This window comes from Tinamus guttatus, unplaced genomic scaffold (assembly GCF_059628265.1).
Source record: "Tinamus guttatus ecotype Peru unplaced genomic scaffold, ASM5962826v1 Tinamus_guttatus_pri_ptg000530l, whole genome shotgun sequence".
In the NCBI taxonomy this organism is placed as follows: Eukaryota; Metazoa; Chordata; class Aves; order Tinamiformes; family Tinamidae; genus Tinamus; species Tinamus guttatus.
This window is the reverse complement of record NW_028289064.1, coordinates 4,438,708-4,461,852: the sequence shown is the minus strand read 5'-3', so window position 1 is coordinate 4,461,852 and position 23,145 is coordinate 4,438,708. Positions and strand designations below refer to the sequence as shown.

The 23,145-nt window shown below is 37.0% G+C and overlaps 1 protein-coding gene across 1 annotated transcript in view; it reads left to right on the top strand.

Annotated features, from left to right (window-relative positions):
- Positions 1 to 23,145, top strand: part of MYO3A (myosin IIIA) — a 109,207-nt gene that overhangs the window by 56,507 nt on the left and 29,555 nt on the right. Inside the window, exons 14-25 of the mRNA XM_088533941.1 lie at positions 1,613 to 1,815; positions 4,037 to 4,135; positions 4,238 to 4,352; positions 6,494 to 6,620; positions 7,629 to 7,839; positions 9,503 to 9,650; positions 17,968 to 18,121; positions 19,203 to 19,291; positions 20,628 to 20,757; positions 20,881 to 21,051; positions 22,330 to 22,409; positions 23,047 to 23,124. Coding sequence (XP_088390067.1) covers positions 1,613 to 1,815; positions 4,037 to 4,135; positions 4,238 to 4,352; positions 6,494 to 6,620; positions 7,629 to 7,839; positions 9,503 to 9,650; positions 17,968 to 18,121; positions 19,203 to 19,291; positions 20,628 to 20,757; positions 20,881 to 21,051; positions 22,330 to 22,409; positions 23,047 to 23,124 — 1,605 coding nt within the window. The remainder of the gene's footprint in view (positions 1 to 1,612; positions 1,816 to 4,036; positions 4,136 to 4,237; positions 4,353 to 6,493; positions 6,621 to 7,628; positions 7,840 to 9,502; positions 9,651 to 17,967; positions 18,122 to 19,202; positions 19,292 to 20,627; positions 20,758 to 20,880; positions 21,052 to 22,329; positions 22,410 to 23,046; positions 23,125 to 23,145) is intronic.

The window sequence follows — 23,145 nt, the reverse complement described above, 5'->3', positions numbered from 1 at the left end:
TGAGGCTTTGATATCTGAGGCCTAATTGACTGATTGTAGAGACTGACCACTGGTAATGGGCCTAGACTATAGTATATTTTTTGAAGAACTTCTATAAGGACAGACTGGAACATGGTGATGATCCACTTAGTGCTTCCTCCCTCCTAAACTAGGGTCACTTGGAAGTATTTCTGTGAGGAAGTACTCATTGAACTAAGGCCTGTGACTACTTCATCCTCTGATTGTCTGCAAGTCACCCAAACTGTACTAAATAAAATTATCTTCTTGCTTTTCACCTCCCTCCCCATTAAATTGCTGTGAGTGGGATATGGTTATTCTGGGAAGTGACCAACATTATTGACTGAATCAAATGCCATTTTTACGTTTCCCAAGTCAACTGCAAGCAAGATGGTCCATTTTTCTTGGTCAGTGTTATATATGGTACAGTGCAGCAATATGCAGATGCTAACATGTGTCCTAAAAGCAGACTGCCCATGTCAGGATGATGAAGCACATGAAATGATTAGCTGTGAAATGATTAGATTACTCTGTGTTAACACTTTCAACTGGCCATTTATTCTGCAGATTGCTATATTGTGACAGGTTTAATGGTATATCCATGCCTTTCTTTCCATACTGTTCATGCTAGAATGACTGGCTTGATGATGTGCCTTTTTATTCACAAGTATAGTAGATATCCACATCTGGGTCAGCTTGTGAAAGTCTGGTGTATCAAATGGTAGGTGTATATTAACAGAGGCACATTCAGTGGGAGAAAGAAGACTTCTAACAACTGATTGCATTGTGTTTTGATGCCTTCTTGAGCCTGCAGGAGCATGTCTCTGAGATATACACAAAGGTAGGGACCTGAGCATCTAAAGAGAAAAATTAATTGGTCAGTGTGATTGATAAAAACTCAAAGACTGCATTTGTTCACACTAGGTGAAATCTTTTTCCCTGTGAAATCATTTACCTTCCTGATTTGCTTACTCAGATGCACTGAAATGGGCACATGTGAGCTAGCTCTGAACCCCTTCTTTCACTTGCAGTTTCAGCAAAAATGAGAATATGATCTAACACTCCTGTAGGCATAGTTTAGAGTTGTTAGCCTGTTTCACAAGCACCTTCAGAACTATCGCCATGTATACTAATGAATTAAGGTACCAGATGTGAGATGTGCCTAACCTTGCTAGCAGTTGCACTTTGAAGTGTCTGTTGTCTATAACAAAGCTTTAAGAACATCAGAGGGATGGCAGAAAAAGTAATGAATGAATAATAGTTAATGTAACCCCATCAAGGTCATATGCATCAAGATAGACATGTAGAGGATTTCATTGTATTAGTTTTGCTCACTTACATGGGAAAGAAAGGGAGAGAGAAAGAAAGGGAGAAAGAGAAAAAGAAAGGGAGAAAGAGAGAAAGAAGGAAAAAAGGAAAGGAAGGAAGGAAGGAAAAAAATTCTGTTCAAACTGTTGTAAATCTGATATTAATTCTTAGGTCTAAAGGTGAATTTTAAAAATACATAGTAAAAGTCACACTTCAGGGGACTGACTGTAAGTGGAAAGAAACATTTAAGAATGGACGTACCGGGATCATTACTGATAACTTTCAGCAAAGTCTTTTTCGTAACTAGGCTAATAACAGGACTCTACAGGAGAAGATCCTCCAAGTGAATAACCTGGTAGAAGCATTTGGAAATGCAGGCACTATCATCAATGATAATTCCAGCAGATTTGGAAAATATTTGGAAATGAAATTCACTTGTGGTGGCACTGTAGTAGGAGCTCAGATTTCAGAGTATCTCCTCGAAAAATCCAGAGTTGTCCACCAGGCAGTGTAAGTATAAAAATTATACTTACCTAGTTTGGAGTTTACAGGTAGGTCTGTAATTCAGGAAACTATCTTGGGACAAAACAGAAAGATGGAAAAGTACTGGGTTTTTTTGTTTTTTGTTTTGTTTTGTTTTGTTTTTTCTTCACTAATGATATATGAATAGCTTATAAATCTGTAAGATAACTGAAAAATGCTTCCATATTTTCTTGTTTATTTTGTTACTTAAATTATAAAATTCTTTGTCAAAGTTTGAACCAAGATTTTAGTGCTAATACATATTTTGGATTAAATTCCTTTATGTTTCCTCTAGGGTTATAACTTCTGTTTGCAAAGTGCTCATTTTTAGTTTTAGGCCATCTAATACTGTTTTAAACATAGTGTTTTAAAAGTATTATGAACATGTGTATATCCTCTCTCATAGTTTGTGTATCATAATGCAAAATGATAGGTGGCATTATGGATGGAAATGACATTTCCAATTAATTTGAATTCTTGAAATGTATTTGCTATCCTAATATATAGCATATTCAGATAAAAATATTTTAGCAGCTCTATTTCTGTCATAATAGTATAAAATAGTAGACTTTAGGGTAAGGAATTTTTCACTGCTTTAAATTTTACCTCTTGCTGATCTCATGCTCATTTTTACTCATGTTGTAATTCTGCAAGACCTTGTTGTCTGTTCTACCTTTGTGGTATAAAAACATCTAAGTATCATTTAGAATGATTTAACAGACAGTTTAAAGTTAGAGACAATTTTATGAAATGCTGTTTTCCCCCATTTAAAGATAATCACAGAAACTTTTTTTAGAAAAAAAAGAGACCTAAGAAACCTTTCTCTTAACTTTTCATGGCTTTGTTCTGTTGCAGTCAGTTGATGTTTATATTTAGCCACATGCTAAGATAGGAAGTCAGCAAACCATTTAGGTGCCTCAGATGCTGTTTAGGTAGGTGTTTAAGTGTCTGAAATCACAAGAAAATACCACCAACTCTGTAGAGTGAGGACACCCTGGGAGGCTGAAGCATAAACTCCCAGGGGGCCTGAAGGCTGTTTGTGCACTGCAGAGCTCAGTGTCTTTGCTGAGCTAATCGTGTTGCTGGTCCGCACAGTTTCTGTCTTGCGCCAGAAGAGACTCTGATGTGAGAACATGATTCCCAAGCTCAGTTGGATAGTAGGAATGACAATGGCTTAAAGGACTCAGTGAGCACGTCATTCCAAACAGATCAGGAATGCACAGCTCTCTCATGGGCAGAAGCTTTTTAAAAAATCTGCAGGTTAAAATGCCCAAATAATCAGAGTGGCCAAGGCAGCACACAAGATCTGACCCGGTATCTACCAGTTGCAACGAAGGCTGCAACAGCCACACTACAGTACCAGCCAGACACCAGTACAGGCTAGGGACTGACCTTCTGGACAACAGCTCTGCAGAGAAAGGCCTGGGCGTCATGGTGGATGACAAGTTGACCATGAGGCAGCAGTGTGCCCTTGTGACCAAGAAGGCCAATGGGATCCTGGGGTGCATTAGGAAGAGCGTCTCCAGCAGGTCAAGGGAGGTGATCCTGCCCCTCTACTCAGCCCTGGTGAGGCCGCATCTGGAGTATTGTGTCCAGTTCTGGGCTCCACAGTACAAGAGGGATGTGGAGCTGCTGGAGAGAGTCCAGCGCAGGACTACGAGGATGATCAGAGGCCTGGAACATCTGCCCTATGAGGAAAGACTGAGAGAGCTGTTCAGCCTGGAGAAGAGAAGGCTGAGAGGGGATCTAATCAGTGCCTATAAGTACCTCAGGGGAGGCAGGGAGGAGGTGCTGGCCTCTTTTCAGTGGTGGCCGCTGATAGAACTAGAGGAAACGGCCAGAAACTGAAGCATCAAAAGTTCCACAGGAACTTAAGGAAAAATTCCTTAACAGTGAAGGTGACAGAGCACTGGAACAGGCTGCCCAGAGAGGTTGTGGAGTCTCCTTCTCTGGAGGTCTTCAAAACCCATTTGGACACAGTCCTGTGCCAAATGCTCTAGGTGACCCTGCGTGTGCAGGGGGGTTGGACTAGATGACCTCTAGAGGTCCCTTCCAACCTTAAGCATTCTATGACTCTATGAAATACAGCTGATTTCAGAGCAGTTTGTTAGTTTGCCTGTTAAAATAACATTTAATAATAGCATCTGTGTCTTCAATAAGTGTAACATTGTTACATTACTAACCCAGTTTGTTGTTTCTGTTGTTTCAGAGGAGAGAAAAATTTCCATATTTTTTATTATATTTATGCTGGTCTCGCAGAAAAGAAAAAATTGGCACATTATAAATTGCCAGAATATAGACCTCCCAGGTAATGCAGTTTATTTTTACATAAATTGATGACTAAGAATTGCAATGTTATTGAATTCTCAATCTCATTTACATTTTAACTTGTGTCTGTCAACTCTTTCAGGTATCTGCAAAATGATCATTTCAGAATAGTGCAAGATTTTATGAACAATGGCTTTTATAAGTCCCAGTTTGAGTTAATTGAACAATGCTTCAAAGTCATAGGTTTTACACTGGAGGTGAGTGTTGATAAGTCTGTTCTTTTTTCCTTTTATTTTTGAATGTTAATAGGTACCTTGCTCAAAAAAAAGTTCAAATATATACATATATGTATATGTATGTGTGTGCGTGTGTGTGTGCATATACATCTATATTATATACAAAAAACATTCAAATGATCTCCCTTGTTATTTTTCTTCTCGTAGCTGTGTTTAAGTTTTAGAATATTGTATACTCAGTTTACTACATTTAATTTTTAATTATTATTAAAATATTTGATTTTTGAAGGTATCAAATTCTCCACAGGTTAATTAGCCAGTCTGAGGCAGAGTGAGTGATTGCAAGAGTGAAGGAGCAGAAAAGACTTCTTCCTCATTGAAGTTCTGATGCAGCAAAAGGAACTATATTAGGAGTAATGCTTTAGGTTATGCTTTGGCATTCATCCAGTTTACAGAAAAGATTTTATATAAGCATGTTTTTTATCAGCAGAAAACCTTCTTGACTTAAATTAAATTTCAGTCCTCAGTGGTGTGGAGTTTTTTTGTTGCTCTTTTTTTTTTTCTTTTAACTTTATTTTTAACTTTCTGACAAGCTTTAGTGGTAACTTTACTGCTACTACTTTGTGTCTTAAAGCCACACTGTTTTACTTTAGGTCACATGGCAAAATTAATAGCAAAGAACTGCCTGGGGGAAGCAGGAATCATTCTGTGTGAGAGCGATCAACTCAGATTTAGCACACACTGGAAAAGGGCACAAAAATGTCAGCAATTATACATATTGTACAATCTAATGGAAGAAGTCAAGCTATTGATTTCTTTGCATTTCCTCTGGGTTCCTAAGCTTAAAGTGAAAATTATTGCTTGAAACCTAGACAAACTGTGAGCCAATTATCCAGAGCATAATTTTTTTTAGAGCCAGCTTGTTTAATTTGTCTTGCTCTCACAGGAATAATTAATTTATTAACTGCTAGATTAACTTCTGCAAGTGCTGAAAACAAGATCAGGTCTTTTAGAGCAATGAAGAATTTTATCTGAGTAAATGATGCCAGACACTGTACCTGCGCACTACTAAATGTTAGGAATAAACTGCTGTAGAATTATGCAAAGTCTATCCTCATAAAACTTCAATCAATTCAAGTTTTAAAACTGCTTCTTATAAAACTACTATAAAACTTATGGAACTCATACATTCCACTATTGTTGTTTGGTTTGGAATATATACTATCCCAAATTCCTAGCTTAAAACTTATCCCGATTTACGGAAATATTTTAGAAAATACTTAGAAATCATAAAGTATGAGAAATGTTCACAGTTCATATGAAAATTCACAGCTGAAAGTTCACAATTCAAATCTAAATCAAGCCTGTAACAAAAGCATTATCTCATTAATTGCAAGTATAATTTTGTCCTATATAAAGTACTTAAAAACACTTATTGTATGTATCATTTTATCATACAGACTAGTATTAGACCTATTTGAAGGCAAACTGCTTATTTGGAACCAACTGAATAACTTGAAATCTGTAGAAACAAGGAACATGTGTTTAAAAAAAAGAAATCCCAAAGTGCTTTACTGCATACAGAATTCATTAATGACATTTAAAGGGTTAATGTCTAATCAAAGCCATGTGAGGTCTCATTCTTCCAATAAAACTCTGTCCATTGATGTCAGTGGGAGTTGCAGCAGAGCTATCATTGGGAGCACTGTTGTTTCTGTGATTCACGGAGCTTAGTTGGAGATTTTTGAAATTTTGTTGATTTGAGTGTTAAAATTTTAGTCAGGGTTGTGCCTGCAGACACATAAATAACCTCTGAATTCCTCTCATGTAAGAGGGTTATGCTCACTACTGTTCCGTGCTTCCCCTATTCCATATTGGTCCTGTCCTATAGACATGTACAGCATAGAGATTAGGCTATGGTTTGTCTTGCAGTCTTTGAGTGATCTTATGCTTAAAAGAAACTTGTGCCGAGTACAGAATAGGGATTAACTGCCGAAGAAAGTATTTCTAAAAGTAGTGGGCATGGGTCAGACAAATGAGAGAAAGCGACTGACCTGGGTATAGGAAATAACACGCTCGACAGAATAGCATGCTGGTCACATAAAGCAAAGTGACAAATCTGTCAGGCTATTAAGTGCGCGTCTTTTTAATATACTTTTCAGGAACTTGGAAGTGTGTACAGTGTTCTGGCTGCCATTTTAAATGTGGGTAACATTGAATTTTCTGCAGTGGTATCTGAACATATGATTGACAAGAGCAACATTTCCAATCCAGTAGCCCTTGAGAATTGTGAGTGGCTTTTTATTATTTAAGACTATATTCCTTTATTGTTTTATTAACTGATGTTTTCTGCTACAAGAGTGTTATCAAGGAAAACCGTATTCACATAAAAATTCTGCAAGAATGATTAAGTAGTGAAGTTGAATTAATTACAAGTCCACCTAAATTCAAATAGAAGAGGAAGGAGTTTTGCATATTATGTGCCTGATTTTACTGACCAGCTAATGGCATTCAGGAAACATGACAAATACTGGAGATGCCTGGAAAAAAAAATCTTTGATATTCTTTCTCAAGATGTTTGGAAGAACTTCATTGACATTTTGAATTTTTTTTCTTTTATTTTTCTTTATTATTATTTTTTTTCCCCACAGCCTCCTTATTTGCTCCCTGCCTGTTCACATGGAAATGCAGCTCACTAATTCTTTGGAGGGGATGCCTTACATTGCAGGTTGCAAAGAGCCATAAGAGGAGAGAGGGAACAGATACTCAAGGAAGTTGCTGTTCTTTTTCAATAACTATAGTGGGGCGAGAGAATGAAGACTTCATACTATCTTCTTACATGTTTTCTTGTCATGGATAGAAAAATATTATGCAATGGGAGAGACACATCCCTTTTCTGAAGAAGCAAAGATAGCAGGAGATTGTAGTGGCAGGTTATAACTGAGAGGAATATGCATATCTTACAATTTTCACGCTCCTGACCTAGTCAACTTGATTCCCTAGTATTTCTTCATAGACAATTTGGAGCAATTATCATCAAGCAATTCAGAACACCTAAGCAGGACCTTTGCTTTGAATTACTTTCTTATTTATCAGTTTCTTATTAACGTGAAAGCAGGGAAGTTGGTGTCTAAATTACGTACTGACAGTTGTTTGGTGTGAATTCCCTCGTTAGTCACAGCTGAAGACTTTGATTTGGCCATATTCCTAACATGTTGTACTTGAAAAGTACAAAGCAATGAATAATTTTCCTTCAAAAATCTGTCCCTGAGCTGTGTTTATGACTTTACATCTTAGGTGCTTCCTTGCTGTGTATCCAGGCAGATGAACTGCAAGAGGCCCTCACCTCTCACTGTGTAGTGACTCGAGGAGAAACGATTATTCGTCCAAACACGGTGGAAAAAGCGACCGATGTGCGAGACGCCATGGCCAAAGCTCTGTATGGGCGTCTCTTTAGCTGGATAGTCAATCGCATCAATACTTTACTGAAGCCTGACAAACATTTAAGGTAAAAGGAAACATTTCCAGAATTAAAAGGTATTTTCTGTGGGAATTACATATTACACGAGAGCATGAATTTTATTTAATTAAACTCCTCTGGTTTTCTCTGATAACATTCTCTTTTTTTTTCTGTTTTTCTTTTTCTCTGATATTTTTTCATTTTGACACCACCATTTAAAAAAGAAGTTTTTGTCCTGTTCATAGTATCCAGTCAAATTACAGTAGATGTTGATAGTACAGACATTTGCTATTTTTCTATGTGTTATTTACCTGGTTAGTCCGTTGTAAACTACATGTAACTGTTGAAATTACATATTAACTCTTTTTCCTTTTCCTCTTTCTATTTACTTCTAGTACTCATGGTCAACTCTTTACATTCATCTTTTGGTTATACAGGTTGAATTATGCTCTCGATTACAACTTTGTTGTTGCTTGTGCAGCTGTTGTTATGAAGTAAATATATGAAAGCTGCTTCTAAACATATTTTCTGAGGCTAATGCCCACCCTGCACTTAAACACAGAGGGAAAAATAGAGAAAGAAATACATGAACACCTGGGCTACAAGTCTTGTAGGTCCAAGTCCTCTCTGACTGCTAATAGAGCTATTTTCAATTGAATACTCACAGTGTTGGTGAGGAAAGGTTCAACCTGACAGTCTCACTGTACAAAAAATGAGAAGTCTGACTTGTTTTTTTTGTGGGAATAAAACATTTTAAAGCAGTTTATATTTTTAACATTTTTTTTGTCACAAAATGTAATTTCCATATAAATACTTCGGCCTCTACAAAGTAAAGCATATTTTTCAAACTGACTTTTCAGAGGCTCAAGTGCCTCTTGAAATATATGCCTAATGTCTTATACTTCTTATGAAAAAATCAGTGTGTAGAGATAGCTCAAATGAGGTTTGTGGGTAGAAAGTTGGGGAGTTGTGGGGTTTTTTTTTTAATTTCATTAATGTTAATGCCAGCCTCAGTTAGAAAAATGTGTCTTTGTGCTATTTTTTGTTTCAGCCAATAAGTAAACTATTAGTATTTTTTTCAAGTTGCAGAAATGATCACAGAGCTCTCAAAATTCCTGAAGCTAAAATTTCAAGCTTAGTTTTTTGCTGGTAGTATTTTTTTTTGAATTTGACTAGTAGTGTAAATCCTACCATACTCCAGTACTTAAAGTTCTATGTTCATTCTCAGAATGTAATGTTCAAATAAACCATTTTAACTAACTGTTGCAGGGAAATAATATAAAGGAATAATGTTTAACCTCAGCAATCCTAATTGAAGGTACAATTGAGTAAAGCCTGTTTTATTACAAGACAACAAAAAGAACTGTATATTGTTCCTGAACTGTAGTCAGCTTTTTCCAACAGATTAATGACTAATACATATTAGTTTAAAAAGAAAATTGGAAATTCTCTATGATTGTCAGTTGACTTTGTCCTTATATGATTCGGTCTATCTGGTCTACAAATACAGTCATGTTTGAATTTATGTACAGTTACTGTACTTCAAATAAAAAATGATTGTCATTTTAAAAGAAATCTGGTTTAGCAAAATTCATTCTACTTAATTGCTTTATGGGCTTGGCCTACTACTTGCTCTATTGAAGTAATAATGGAGCTAGTCGGTATAATATAGTTGAGATACAACAATAAAAGGTCTATTTAATCTTTGCAGTGGGAATGACGATGGTTTGAACATTGGAATTCTTGATATCTTTGGCTTTGAGAATTTCAAAAAAAATTCTTTTGAACAACTCTGTATCAACATTGCCAATGAACAGATTCAGTTCTACTTCAATCAACATGTCTTTGCTTGGGAACAGGTATGTTTTGAAAATTTTTATGAAGGTTAGTATCGCTGAACATTAAAAAATAAATAAATAAAAACTTGTCTCAAGAAACTACACTGTTCTTTCTCCATTGAAAATGGTAAACTGTAGCTTACAACAAATGATTTCTGAGAAAATATTAGGTGAAGTACTGCTGGATTGTTATTTCATGTAAAATGCCCACCTAAAATGTATTAAACTTGAAATATACAGTATCTAGGCAACAGATTACAGTAGTAATCAGTCTGATAAAAATGCAGTGTTGTTTTCCTGAAGAATAACAAGTAAGGCAAAGTATGCTTCTGCAATAAAAAAAATATAAATGAATGGTAACATAATTTGTCAAGTATGGCATTCATAATAGCTTACTAATAAGCATAATGAAAACTGAAAATTCTCTGTTAAAAAATGGAAATCTTACTTATTTTGTTCTTATTCAGGAACTTGACCATCTAAGCTAAATAATGATGAATTTAATCTAAATAGTCGGATGTATACCAGAGAAAAGGACTAGAATTATAATTATAAAAGTTAATGAAATTCAAAGGGACAGTGAAAAACCTCAAAGAGTGATCATCTAAACTTTGCAAAGAATTCCATAAAAAATACATTAATCATCTTTAAATTATCATCCAATAGTGTTACTTGAAAAAATAACGTCTGTGGAAAAACAAATAAAAAAGAAATTTACTGAAAATAGAAATATTTCAGAATGCTGTACGACCAGGACATCAACATTCAAATTTTCTCTGCTTTCTTGAAATTATTATTTTTTGAGTACCATGGACCAAAATCTTTCTAAATACTATTTTTAATTTTTAGTAGGAAAAATGTATTTTGTCAGTTTAAATCACTACTTGTTTTAATGATGAAACAGATACAAGTTTGGAATGTGTCGGTATGTAACTGTACACATGCACATATTAGTCTCGAGTGGTGAAATGGAAAATACTATTAAATGGTCAGCATATTTTATTATTCCCAATTATTTCAGGAAATGCTGTCTTACAGTCCTTGGTCTTGCAGTTGATTTTTGCAGATTCAAGGTGGAGATTTCTCAGTCACAAATCCTTCTTTTTCCTTAATACTATCATAAGAGTAAGAGAGAAATTAGCTTCCACTGCTGTAATTACTTAGGGGTCTTTTTTTCCTAAGTACATAAATTCACATAAAAAGGGCATTTGCCTATTTTTCTTCCATACCTTCTTTATGTCTCTGTAATTTTCAAACAAGGTTACTGATCTTTGTATCTTATACCTCCCTTGGAATATATGATCCTTATGACTTCAGCCAGTTTCTTTGGTGGGCTAGTAGGAAAAGGAAAGACATGTGCCCTCTGGGCTTCATGTAAACATCGCATTCCCTAATTTTATTGCCGTGAACCATGTGCTTCATTCAAATCATAGACCGTAATTCTAAGACTTGTTCTTAAACTGCTCATTCTTCTGATATTTGTACACACATTCACATTCATATTTCATTCATACCAATTTTTCTATTCCTTTAGCCAATATTCTTGTAGCCATATTAATTACAACGGTATACATCCTGTCTATAATACCAAGATGCCTGTTTTTAATTTATATGACACCACTACACCAGATTTTATCAAACTTCTTTATATTACCTTGTAGCACTCTTTGAAGATAGTACTACAGCAGTTTAAAATGAGCAATCTGGATTAAGTTCGTGCAAGTGTTGGTGTAAATTCGCACTGTTTCCGTGCTAGGAAAGGACAAATGTATTCTTCATTACAACCCAAAGGCACAGGATGATTTGCAATATGATTTGTAGTCATTATAGGACATCGCTTTTCCCTTGTCTGGAATATTTTGTTCCAGATTTAAGTCCTAAAAAGGATCTTTGAGGAAGGAGATGGTATCACCATCTTGTGTATTCATTGCAAGGATTTTTAAAATAAGCGCTAAGAGCATATTTTAATTATTAATATAGATCCTCCCTGCAGGCAAATAAAATACAGCTATTTGCATAAAAATATAAAATACCATTCTAAATTTTATGTGCATGGGAAAAAAAAAAAAGAAATACAGTTTTTTAATGGTTGAAATTAAAAGTTCAGGAGCTCGTTACTCTTGTTCGTATTCATATCTATTATTTAAAAATCAACCAATAGGGCACCCTCAGTCTCACCAGCCAGACTTTACGCTCACACAGGAGTTTGTAGCTTTCGTACTGAGAGATAGGAGTTAGATTAGAAGTCTGATGTCAGCAGTCACTCAGTAGCCTCTGCACTGACTTTTCATTAGTCCAAGCTGACTGTCATACAGATAATGTCATAGACATGTCTGATTCCTCAGCGCTATCTCAGGAATCTTAAACATGACACTGCATTGCACCCTGCAGATCTGCCCAAGGAAGTTCAGGACAAAGTGTTCTTCAGATTGAGATTTTTTTTTTCTTTCTCAAAAGAGAAGAAGAAAAACTTTTAACTGCATTATTTGTTCTTTCTCTGTTTCCTTTAATTCAATGCCATACAGCATCAATGTAGATAAAAGTTGACATACCAGTAGTGAATCAAGGCTAAAGTCAGTTGATCATAGTCTAGTTTTCAATTAACCCATGTCAATCTAATATATAGTAATTATAGAACAAAGGGAAGCAAATCATTTTTTGGCAACTTGACCCAGGGAGACAAATTAAGTGAATTCATAAGTGTTTTATGTCTCACATTTTTGCAAATGGCTTTGCCAATGGCACTGCATGGTAAGTAGTGGATATGTCAGCGTCTTCCTTCCATTGGTTTGTTCCAAAACTGTTTATAGTATCCAGTTCTTATCTCAAGTTGTTTTAAAGGTCAGCATCAATACATACACTTAAGCTTAAGGTTCTCTTCCTGGGTATGTTAGGAACTCATAGCAAAGCAAAAGAAGGTCTTGCAGATTTCCTGCTAGTAAGAGAGCCCATTTCTTAATCGTTGGAGACTCTGTCCATTTCCTAGGGTTTTTGAAGGAAGAATGTGCAAATTGGAATAATTGCTATTAAAAGGAACTTTTTTTCTCTTCAGTTGTAGCTTTTTTAATTCTTTGCAGAAAGTGACTCAGGCTCGCTCATGGACAATGCAGTTACACTTGCAGCTCAGTTCAGTGTCAGAAAGCGTAGGAGCAGAGGAAAAAGCAAAAAATGTTCACAGCTTTGCTTTCCTGGGGAGTGTGGTTGGCTAAAAATATAGCCTCAGAAGCGATGGGGATAATAGATTAGGGAAGCAGCCAGTGATCCAAAGTTTTGGTGTTTAGAGCATTCCCTAAGCAGCCCCTTTTAAGAGCTATATTACCACTTAAAGCTGCTCTTTAAATGGGAAAATTGCAAAGAGCACTCCCTCAGTATCCATCAGGAATGAGCACCCTGGGCATAGCTGCCTTAACAGAATTAATAATGTATGGAAGTGAACAGATATAATGGCTCAATAAATGATGCTCATACCAAAAATATGATGTACGGTACCATTCCCTCTTTCTGTATTTTTCAAAGGCAAGGCAGGATAAAATGTACTAATCTAAGGTGTTAAGTGATGCCAGCAACTCATGAATTAGACTAGAGGCTTGGATGTGTCGTTACTGTCGCTGGTTTCACTCTGGCACAGCTGTAGATAATTCTGTCTCCTCTCTTGTACAAGTGAAATCAAATGTAACCAGCTAGCCCAGGTGGAAGGGGAGTCTCCCATGGGCTGTCTCCCATGTTGCACCTACTATATAAACCTGTGGCACTCGCAGACTTTTTTAGAATTTTTAAAAATGAAAAAGAACAAAAGTCCATTTTTTCCTACCACCCCGAGCCAGCCATAGGTTGTGCTGCAAATCTCTATATGCAGACAGACAAGCACATCATCTCACGCAAAAGGCTCTAGAGCCCTTCCTGTGTTCGTGGTGTGATAAAGAATCAAACATACTTTTTTTTGTTTCCTAAATAAATTAAAAAAAAACCAGTATTCCTTGTTGAAATAAAATGTTTGGTGTTTTTATGTCCTGTATGCTATGCAGTGTCTTACAAGACACTATGCAAAAATGCTGGATAGAAACTGAGGACAGGTCTTACCTCTGAGCTTCTCAACCTGATCTCCAACATGCACATACTAATTCTGAACAAACTTTTTAATGTACTTTTAGATCCACTGATCTAAGAAAAAGTGCCATTGCTACTCATGTTATCATCTGCGTTGTTAGTCTTTGTTGCACTGATGCAGTAAATGAGAGAACTGTAATATATGGAGAAAATAGCATCTGGTTTCCCTAAGGAAGAGTTTGTTTTTCTTCTTTAGGTAGCCGTAGGTCTTTGATTATCAGACAGCCAGGGTGAGAAATGCTTTTTGTTTCTCCTTTTGTTTCCTACCAACTAATGCTGAAAATGGTCTACCGGGAATGATGTTCACAAGAATTGTTCACTATTCAAAAATCCTTTATATGAATGTTATTCATAGCATTCACTGCCTCTATTGTACTCTTAATGTGGTTGTTCTGGGTTTTAATTGTCTTTTCAAAGTTAGTGATATATACAGTATGTGCCAAAAATGTGGAGAACAGACAGAAAAATAGGTTCACATAGGGAGCCTTCTGGTTGTTGTAATAAGGTTTCATGAGGAATATAATTACTTTCCCCTTCATGCATATACTTCTTTAGTCAAAAAATATATATGGCCCAGAGCTGTATTTGCAGAATGAATACAAGACAATAGATGGTGTTTTGACATTACAGAGAATACTCAGGGCTATACTTTGAAATTTCTTCTTGCTGAAAATACAGAGTATATTCTTTTTTCTTTTAAATGATATTAAAAGTCAGTGTTTGTGCAAATGGTATCACTGTTCGCTATCACTAAATCTATGGTGTGGTTTTGTTCCTGAGCGGGCTGCTTTTTAGCACTGGTCAATCTAGGATACATAGCATCAGATATGCAGTATTTTACATGTTGAGGTTAGGGAGATAACCTACCCTTAGGCATTCAGCCATGCCTGTGGGGATATATTCCAGCTGACAGTATTCATGTGGTCTGCTTCTGCACAAGGCTAATTTTGTAGTGATAACTGGAAAGACTGTTCCTGTTTTGTAATGAGAAATAAGAATCTGGAATTAAATTCATCCTTTGGGTGACTATGTAGATTAAAATGTGATACAATACTTAATTTGACCATTTTACAATGAAATCTGGTAATTTTTCTGAATCTAGACGGGTTATATCTAAATCTTGTAAGAATTACATCATATAATTTGCTTGAATCAAATAAAACATTTTAATCTTGTAATGGATTTTCCCACACCACGCAAATTTTAAAGGACCAAGAGGAGGCAGGACAATTCATTCAGCACCACTGTCCTTTGAGCCAGTATTTTTTAAGTTTAGAGTCCAAAATTAACAAAGCATACAAGCTCCAGCTACCAATTTGGCTCGTAATTTTGGTTTCATAAACAAAAGTTGGAGCTAAAACACTCTTTTGGATCTCAGCCTGGCCCAATGTTTCAACAATTACTGTGTTGCCACAGCTATTGTAGGCTGCTTTGTCATACACAGAGGTTGAGGGTGTCTAGAGCTTCCATGGGCATAGTCTGCATGTGGCATGAGGCTCATGGTGCTTGTTAGAGCAGACAGGAGGGCCAAAGTAGTGAATGAAGTCTTAACTACTTTAGATTCCATATAGCCAGTGGAAACAAGAAGACACATTTCTCTCTTCATGGACTGTCAATCACTTCTTTCCTGTGTCTGTAGTTAAATGAAGTGAATGCTGGGACAAGCTTTTGTTAGGTTAACATAAAGCAAAGCACAACTTTAGCAGCATTCAGTCCTGTCCCCAGAGGAAGCGTTCTGCTTATATGTAAGGCAGTGCTGTAAATTAATTCTCTGCCAACTCCATAATCTGCAAGTAGCAGGGTCCACATAGTCAGCATTTTCATTTCTCTTTTGTAGTTCTGCCATTACAAGTTAAAAATGTGGTGTAAATATCAAAGATACTGAGATTGGAAACTGGTATTTTTGTTGTTAGTGTCGGAAGGATGCTACTTTGGGGGTTAAATACTTGCAATGTCTATTTTACATTCATCTTGACAACTTAATCTTCTACTTAAAGCTGAAAAAGGTTGCTTCTGAGTAAGTCTCCAGAGCTTCCATTTAAAGTAGAGAGGCATCATACCACATTCCCAGCAAAATGCCATTACTTTTTTTAGTAAGCGTGAAGATAATTTCCTAATGCGTTTAATAATTCTTTGTTAGTAAGTGAAACCAGTTTGCACAAGCTAATACCAATTTTGATCAGCAAAAGACACCGTGTGATACTGAGATGAGATGAGTGCCCAAATATCAGTACTCAGTCATTTCTTTTGACATCCCAACTATAGGAACACTCTCTTGTAGATTATGTTTTAGAATTTCAATGAGCCACTTAGTTTAAGGAGCTTTCTTGTCATAAAACGTCACTGGGGATTACAGCATCCTATAGCTGATTCAGTTTATTAATTCAAATAAGATCTATTTCATTACAGTTTCATGATGTGCATCATGAAGGTTTCTCTTCTAACTTCATAATGCAATGATTGGAGACCAGCATTGCATAAGAGTATGTAACATGGTATCTTTTTTTTTCTGAGTCATCCGTCATTGTGGTGTCTGGAAGGCTTGGTTATCAGCCCTCCTCCAGGAGCCCGCAGCCAGTGATGAAATGAACCCCTTCCCTATCCTGCCAGGCAGATGTTAGCATTGCAGGGACTGTCAGCACTGACATGCCGTTTAGTGGCCCTGATCCTGGTCACCAAAGACTGAATGGTCACATAGCTTCAGGGCTGGAAGGTCAGGCCCTGCGTGCTGGCAGCATAGGGAAGGGCAGCATGCATCACTGTTGCGGTGCAGCTACAGGAGAGCTCGTCTTTCAGTGTGCTTAGCCAGCTTTTCTCACAAGCATTTACAGTTTGAAGAAATTAATCGCTTGATGTGTTGTCTGTGAGAGCTTGTTTGAGCATGAAAACACTCACTGCTTTCTGATATGTCTTTTCCTACTCCTAAGTGTCCTCGATAATCTTAAGCCGTAACAGCTGGCTTCATGAATGAAACATCTGTGTGTCAGTAGAGTTAGAGCCCTCAGCAAAGCTGCCCCTCCGGTATTATCTTTGGGAGATAACAAAGACTCATTCCCTTCCTGCCACCAGCTCCTACAGATACATAATTAGCTTCTTGCCTATATCAGTGGTGCATTTATTACTCTCTTGTCTTGCTCTGCTACTCAGGTCATTGATTATAGTTAAAAGCAAAACTGCACCTGTCCACTGCTCCAGGGGAGACATAGGTAGACATTTTGTGTGCCTGAGATGGGAGCCTCTATGGGATTGTAAGAAAAATTCTTACTGCTTACTCCATGTATACACACAAAGACTAAGTCATAGTCTATCCATAGAGTTGAGAGTGGCTTGAAAAATTATGTAAATCTGGATAGTGGAAAGGTTTAGGTATATATTTTGTGTTCTTTTTCAAATGGATGAGCAGATATATTTATTTGGCCCTCTATTTCCAGGAAAAATGTTATGGTGTTTTTCTTATGATTTCTTTTTGGCTTAGAGATAAAAATCTAAGAATATGTGCTTTTCTGTTGTATGCAATTAACTGCTTTCCCAAACACACACTTTCTTGCTTTCATCACTCGTCCATGACTTTCATTCAGATTCAAGTGATGCATACGGAGAAGTCTTCCTGAGTTAGAGGTCTTTGAACTTATATTAGTTATCAAACGTATTTATGAGTCTCTATTAACAGTGAATTTAGGGTGATACAAGTGTGATGTAACATCATATATTAATACAACACTCTTATGAGTAGAAAAATATAAAAGAGTTTATCCTTTGGAAGGAAGATGCAGGGAGCAGCCTGCACAGGACTAAAGGCAGCTGTGGAATATATGGGAGCACTGGGCAGTGGGTAACTGCTATTGCCTTACATAACCCAGGCAAAAATCACGGAGAGGTTGCAGCCCTTATATCCTACTTCTCTTGTTAAATCCGCACTTGCCTCTGCCTTGCTGAAGGATTAAAGAAAGTCATTTTCATATTCCTCTTTTTTTCTTTTTTTTTTAATTCTGGTATATTCATTCAAAGCATCTTTACCAAATACACCACAAGAAGAACTTACATATCCAAAGGCAAATTAAAATGTGTAGTTCAGCACTGTGATACATTCAAACTAACATTTGTTCTTGCAAAACTGTGATGTTTTTAGCCTCTTAGCATAGTTTCTTTAATATAGCTTTAATTTTGTACAGTTGACAGTTTGTGAAGTGGTTCTTTGTACGTGTGCCCTTTGTTAATTTGTTTGTTACAGAATGAATATCTATATGAAGGTGTTGATGCCAGAGTTATAGAATATGAGGACAACAGGCCCCTCTTAGATATGTTCCTGCAGAAACCTATGGGTTTATTGTCCCTACTAGATGAGGAAAGTCGATTCCCACAAGCAACAGATCAGACACTTGTAGGTAAGTATATAATTTCGTTCATAACACTACAGAATGTCTTGATTTCTGGTTTAATGAATTCAGTTTAGGGTATATGCTAGTTGTGATTTCAGTGAGCCTATATTGCAGTTTCACAATACATTTCAGAGAGGAATGGATATGTTCTTGTAGCTGATACAAGAAACATGCACATACAAGAATACAAATGAACTCAGCTGCTGATCCAGCTTTTGAACTGTCTTACCCGCAGGAATTTTTAGCTGCAAGGCTTGAAAAACAGGGATCAAACTGAGTTAAAGTTCTGAGTGCATATGCCAGCAACATTGCTTTCAAAGCTGAATCATGTTCAGCTGCAATATTTTTGTTGGACCTTCTAAGCAAGACTTTAGGGACTCTGTAAAGGTAATGACTATGAACCTGAACTCAGTGCCTTTCAGCAAATCATGTTTCTCTGTTTTTCTACACATAAAGTAAAACTAGAACACCTAAATATGTTATAATTTAAATCCTGAATATTTAATTGCTGCTGAGGTAGTCTCAGTTACAGTTGATTTAATTATTTTAATAGGATTTCTCTGTGGAAGAATCCTTTTTTACTGATTTTGAAATGTGCAAAGTGATAAATTAGGATTTTAAGCAACATGCAGTCACAAAGCAAATAACAGTGACCAGTAAGAAAGTTCTTTATGTCCATGCTACAGCAGTTATATGAGCTTGTTGTCTGCGGAGCCTCATATTATGTAGGCTCTGAAACTGATCACCTCAACCAATAACAAAATATTTTCTTACAATTGCCAAGTTTGATAGGAAGGGTTACTTCCATGATTTATACGTGAAGACCAAAAGTTTAGAGAAGCAGATGATTTTTTAAGATAACTCATTAAAAAAAAAAAAAAGTTACTGATTCAAGAGCATCTTTATTCCCCATATTGTGCCTTTTATTTCAAGACCATCATGGTACCTTTCTTCTAAAAACCATCAGAGTCTGTTTTGTGGTACTGCATTTGTATGAGAAACCAGGTAATATTCTTAGAGGGATTCAGTTTCAGAGCACAATTATATAGAGTGATGCCAGTAAGATGAACTATATTTTTCCTTGCAGAAAAATTTGAAGATAATTTGAAGTCAAAATATTTTTGGAGACCCAAAAGGGTAGATCTAACCTTTGGGATTTATCATTATGCAGGAAAGGTAAGAGACCCGGTAATATTTGTTGAGGTTTGTGCAATCATAGGGCTGGAAGGGAATGCAAGAGGTCAGTTACTGCAGGGTTGGTTCCCAGTGTTCGTCTATTCAGATCTGACATGAAAAGTTTGACAGTGCCACGCACCTCAAAAGTAAATTGAAAAGTTGTTTTCTCTCACACAAAAAAAAAGTAATGGAGCATGTATTTTTTTAAATGTCACCTTGTAAATAAACTGACTGTATTGCCATAGAACCAAAAACAATGATTATATAATGCATCCTGTGCCCCTCCACCTAGTTCCATAAAGCCTTGTGCCAGGTGGCCACTGCTCCAAACCAGACCTATTCTTCCTGTCTTTTACCACAAGCCTAACCTCCTGCCATAGCTCTCAGCTCATTTCCTTGTCACCTCGTCTTCTTCTTTTAGTCAGCAGCCTTGCCCTACTGTACTGGGTGTTTTGCCTTCACAAACTCAGGAGGATGTAGCAGCTGCTGTTGCATTAAGGCAAGATCCTGCTACTCAGCTGTGTCCTGTTTCTGACTTGTGGAAACAGGAGTTCCCAGCATTTTTGGCTCTTTTTGAAGGAGTATGGAGTGGGCATTGCTGTTTCACACAGGAAACTAAGTTGTGCCTGTGTGGTTCTGCAGCAGCTGGTCTGGAAAGGGGCAAGATGCCACCTATCTGTGATGGATGATAACTTGCCCCTGTACAAGAGAGTCAGCTATGGAAGTGCTAATTCCTCAGAACCTCATCTCCAACTGATTACATTTCACAAATGTGGACATGTCTCACTGCTGAGAAGCAAGCAGCCAGCTCTGCCTTCTTGGTATCAACCTCTGTATCATATGAAATCTTCTGCTGTAATTAATACAGAGATCTCTAGGAAGAGATAGTAAGTCCTGTGCCTATTACAGCACAGTCCAAATGGGCCAAAAAAACTTCACAATCACATGGGTAATCCTGTGTGATATAGCTGAAAGTAAGTACATTGTTAATTGTGCATTAACACCTGTATTGGTGTAATGGGGTACTGTAGCACCCTTCTTCTTGTGATAAATGTACCCCAGCTAAAGGTATTGTTAACAGATCTGCACTAGTTTTTCCCTGATGTTTCAAGCTACTTTAGGGTAATAAATTTGTTCTTAGTGATCTGCATCATAATGGGTCTTAGTATGAAAAAGTTAAAACTTTTGGTGACCAAAAAAAAAGACAGAAAGCTGGAGTAAGCCTCATGGCTGAAAAAGAAAAAAAATGTCTTTTGATATATTACAAGCCAGAGTGCTTAAATCTACAGTTACATTTCAAAAGCCCAGAAGATGACTAATTGCACTTTTTAAACAGGTTCTATACAATGCGAGTGGATTCCTAGCCAAAAACAGAGATACTCTGCCAGCTGATATTGTGCTGCTACTCCGATCATCTGAAAACAATCTGATACGACAGTTAGTAACCCATCCTCTTACAAAAACAGGTATTGCTGTTGTGGTAATCCTTCTGTTCTCCTCCTCTAGCCTTTGTGCTGACCACTGCTGGATTTCATATGACCATTTATTGATGATATTATACACTTTGTGGCTTAACTTTCCAACCCTAGAATCTATACAGAATGGAGCCCCTGCCACCTCAAGCTGCAGGGGAGGGATTGGTCTGATCAAGTGCAAAGGAAGTGGTAGAGGCTCCTTTCAGGGTCCCCTCTTCAGGTTAGGGGAACGGGACAGGGACTGGAGTGCATCACTTGAGCTGAGGACTGAGCAAAAAGTTTCAGGTAAGACACTGACTCTTTTTGGATGGGACATATGCAAGTTGCCTGTTTTGTTTCAGTGCAGTTTTTCTCTGTAGTAGGAGAGTATCAAGGCTGGAGCACCTAAAATATAATGGATAGAGCAAGGACCCTTTTTGTTTTTTTGTTTTGCTATTCTCACAGTTCTATACAGCAGGAAAATGATGGGATCCTAGTAGTGAGCTGGGCCCGAGTTTGGAATGGAGGACTTAAGTTTTTCCCTTCCTCAGAGAGTTCTTAAGGGGAGAAAAAGAAAGTGACTGGTTCTACTGAAATTATTCTTAACTAAAGTTGTGCCTTTGTTGAGTCAGGTTCCTTGCAGTTTCCTATCTGCCTTTTTAGGTCGGTGGGTAAATCTGCTTATAATGAGAAAATCTAGGTGGCAGACATGGTTTGTGTCATCTCTCGAAGTTCTGCCACCATTTGTTTCCTCTCTTGGAATTCTACCTTCAGGCTAATTAGTGCCCCAGTAACTAAGTAGTACAGTAGTACAGTGTACGAAGTGGGGCAGTGAACTGTAGCTGAAACACTACTGTAAGACTGTCCATTCTGATTAATAGTTGGTATGCCTCCCTTGGACAATTTTGATCCATAACAGCTAGGATTCTCCCAGAAGTGCCTAGGTGCATTTCAGGAGAGAATGGTTTCCATTGACCTGTGTGGAAAACATCTAGACATCAATATTTTTACTGGGAGATTAGAAGAGGTGGAAAATACAAAATTTAGCTGTGTAGACTTGAGTCATGGTAGGCTGCTTACCCTCAGGGCCAGAGAAGGGTGCTAGCTCATTTTATTAGCTAATATGTGTGTAGCCATAGAGATTGATTACCATTTATACTATTTTATAGTAATTTATACCATTTATAAACGGAATTAGTAAAGAAAGACTTAAAAGTGGAAGCAATTTCAATTTGTCCTCATTTTAAGCCGTAATTTCTAACTAGTCTAGTACAATGCCATTAGAGTATGAATGCTATAAGATACATCTTTTTTAATTTTTGTGGAGGTGTACTTATTTATTTTTTTGCTTTAGGATATGACATAAGTGGTGAAGGAGAAAAATACAGCCCATGTTTCATCTTCATGGAACTTCTTCAGAGCTCATTCCATCCCAAGGGTGAAAGGGGAAATAAGGACACACCCAGGAAAAGCCAGCAACCTTTATAGACAAATGGTTCCACTGGGGGCTTGAATAATGTGGTTCTGTATAGTATAAATGAGATCTAAGCATTTTGGTAGGTTGCTTTCTTTCATCTCTTGCAGGTAACCTGGCTCACACTAAAAGCAAAACTACTATCAGTTACCAAATGTGGACCCCCCAGAAATCAATCAGTCGTACTAAGGTAAGAAAATTGATTTCATGCTTCTGCATTGAACCCTAATTTATACTAGAAAGGCAATACTGTTATTGCTACTAAAAGTAAGCAAGTAACCCCTTCCTTGGTTTTTCTCCCTCTCCTATTTTCTCTTCTGTTTAGCTGGATATCTTTGTGTTGTGCAATTCATATTCCTTCCGCGAGGTAAAAAATTAACATTTCCCTTCTTTCTGGCTGTAGTTTTATAACAATGTCAGAAAAAAAATCCTAATGGTATTGTGGTAGAAAAAAGAGAGATTATAATATTGGTGTGAAGTACAATCATGTTCCATAGAGAACTACCAAAATAACAGTGGTGCTGAAATTACAGACAGGACCTCAGACATTGCCTCAGGCCATGACAGGTTATTTGTGGCTGCTATGTAGATGTTCAGTTATCGAATTGTGTCCTGTGTGTGGGTGTTTGCATATTGTGTAGCAAAGTAATGCACTGTACTGGCGTAACAATTTTGTGCTAGTGATCATGCAGTGACTTTGCAGTTTAGAGTACTTTTTTTTTTAATTAATGGTGTTTTCTAAGGGGATTTTTTTTCTGTGATGTTGGAAAGGGCACTTCAGCCTCAGTAGAAATAAGAGATGTCATTTTCTTTCTTGATCTGTATAGAATGAAACTGGAGATACCGGACATCATCCAAGAGAGACAACCAGTATGAAAACACAGACAGTCGCTTCTTATTTTAGAGTAAGTTATCAGATTTTTTTT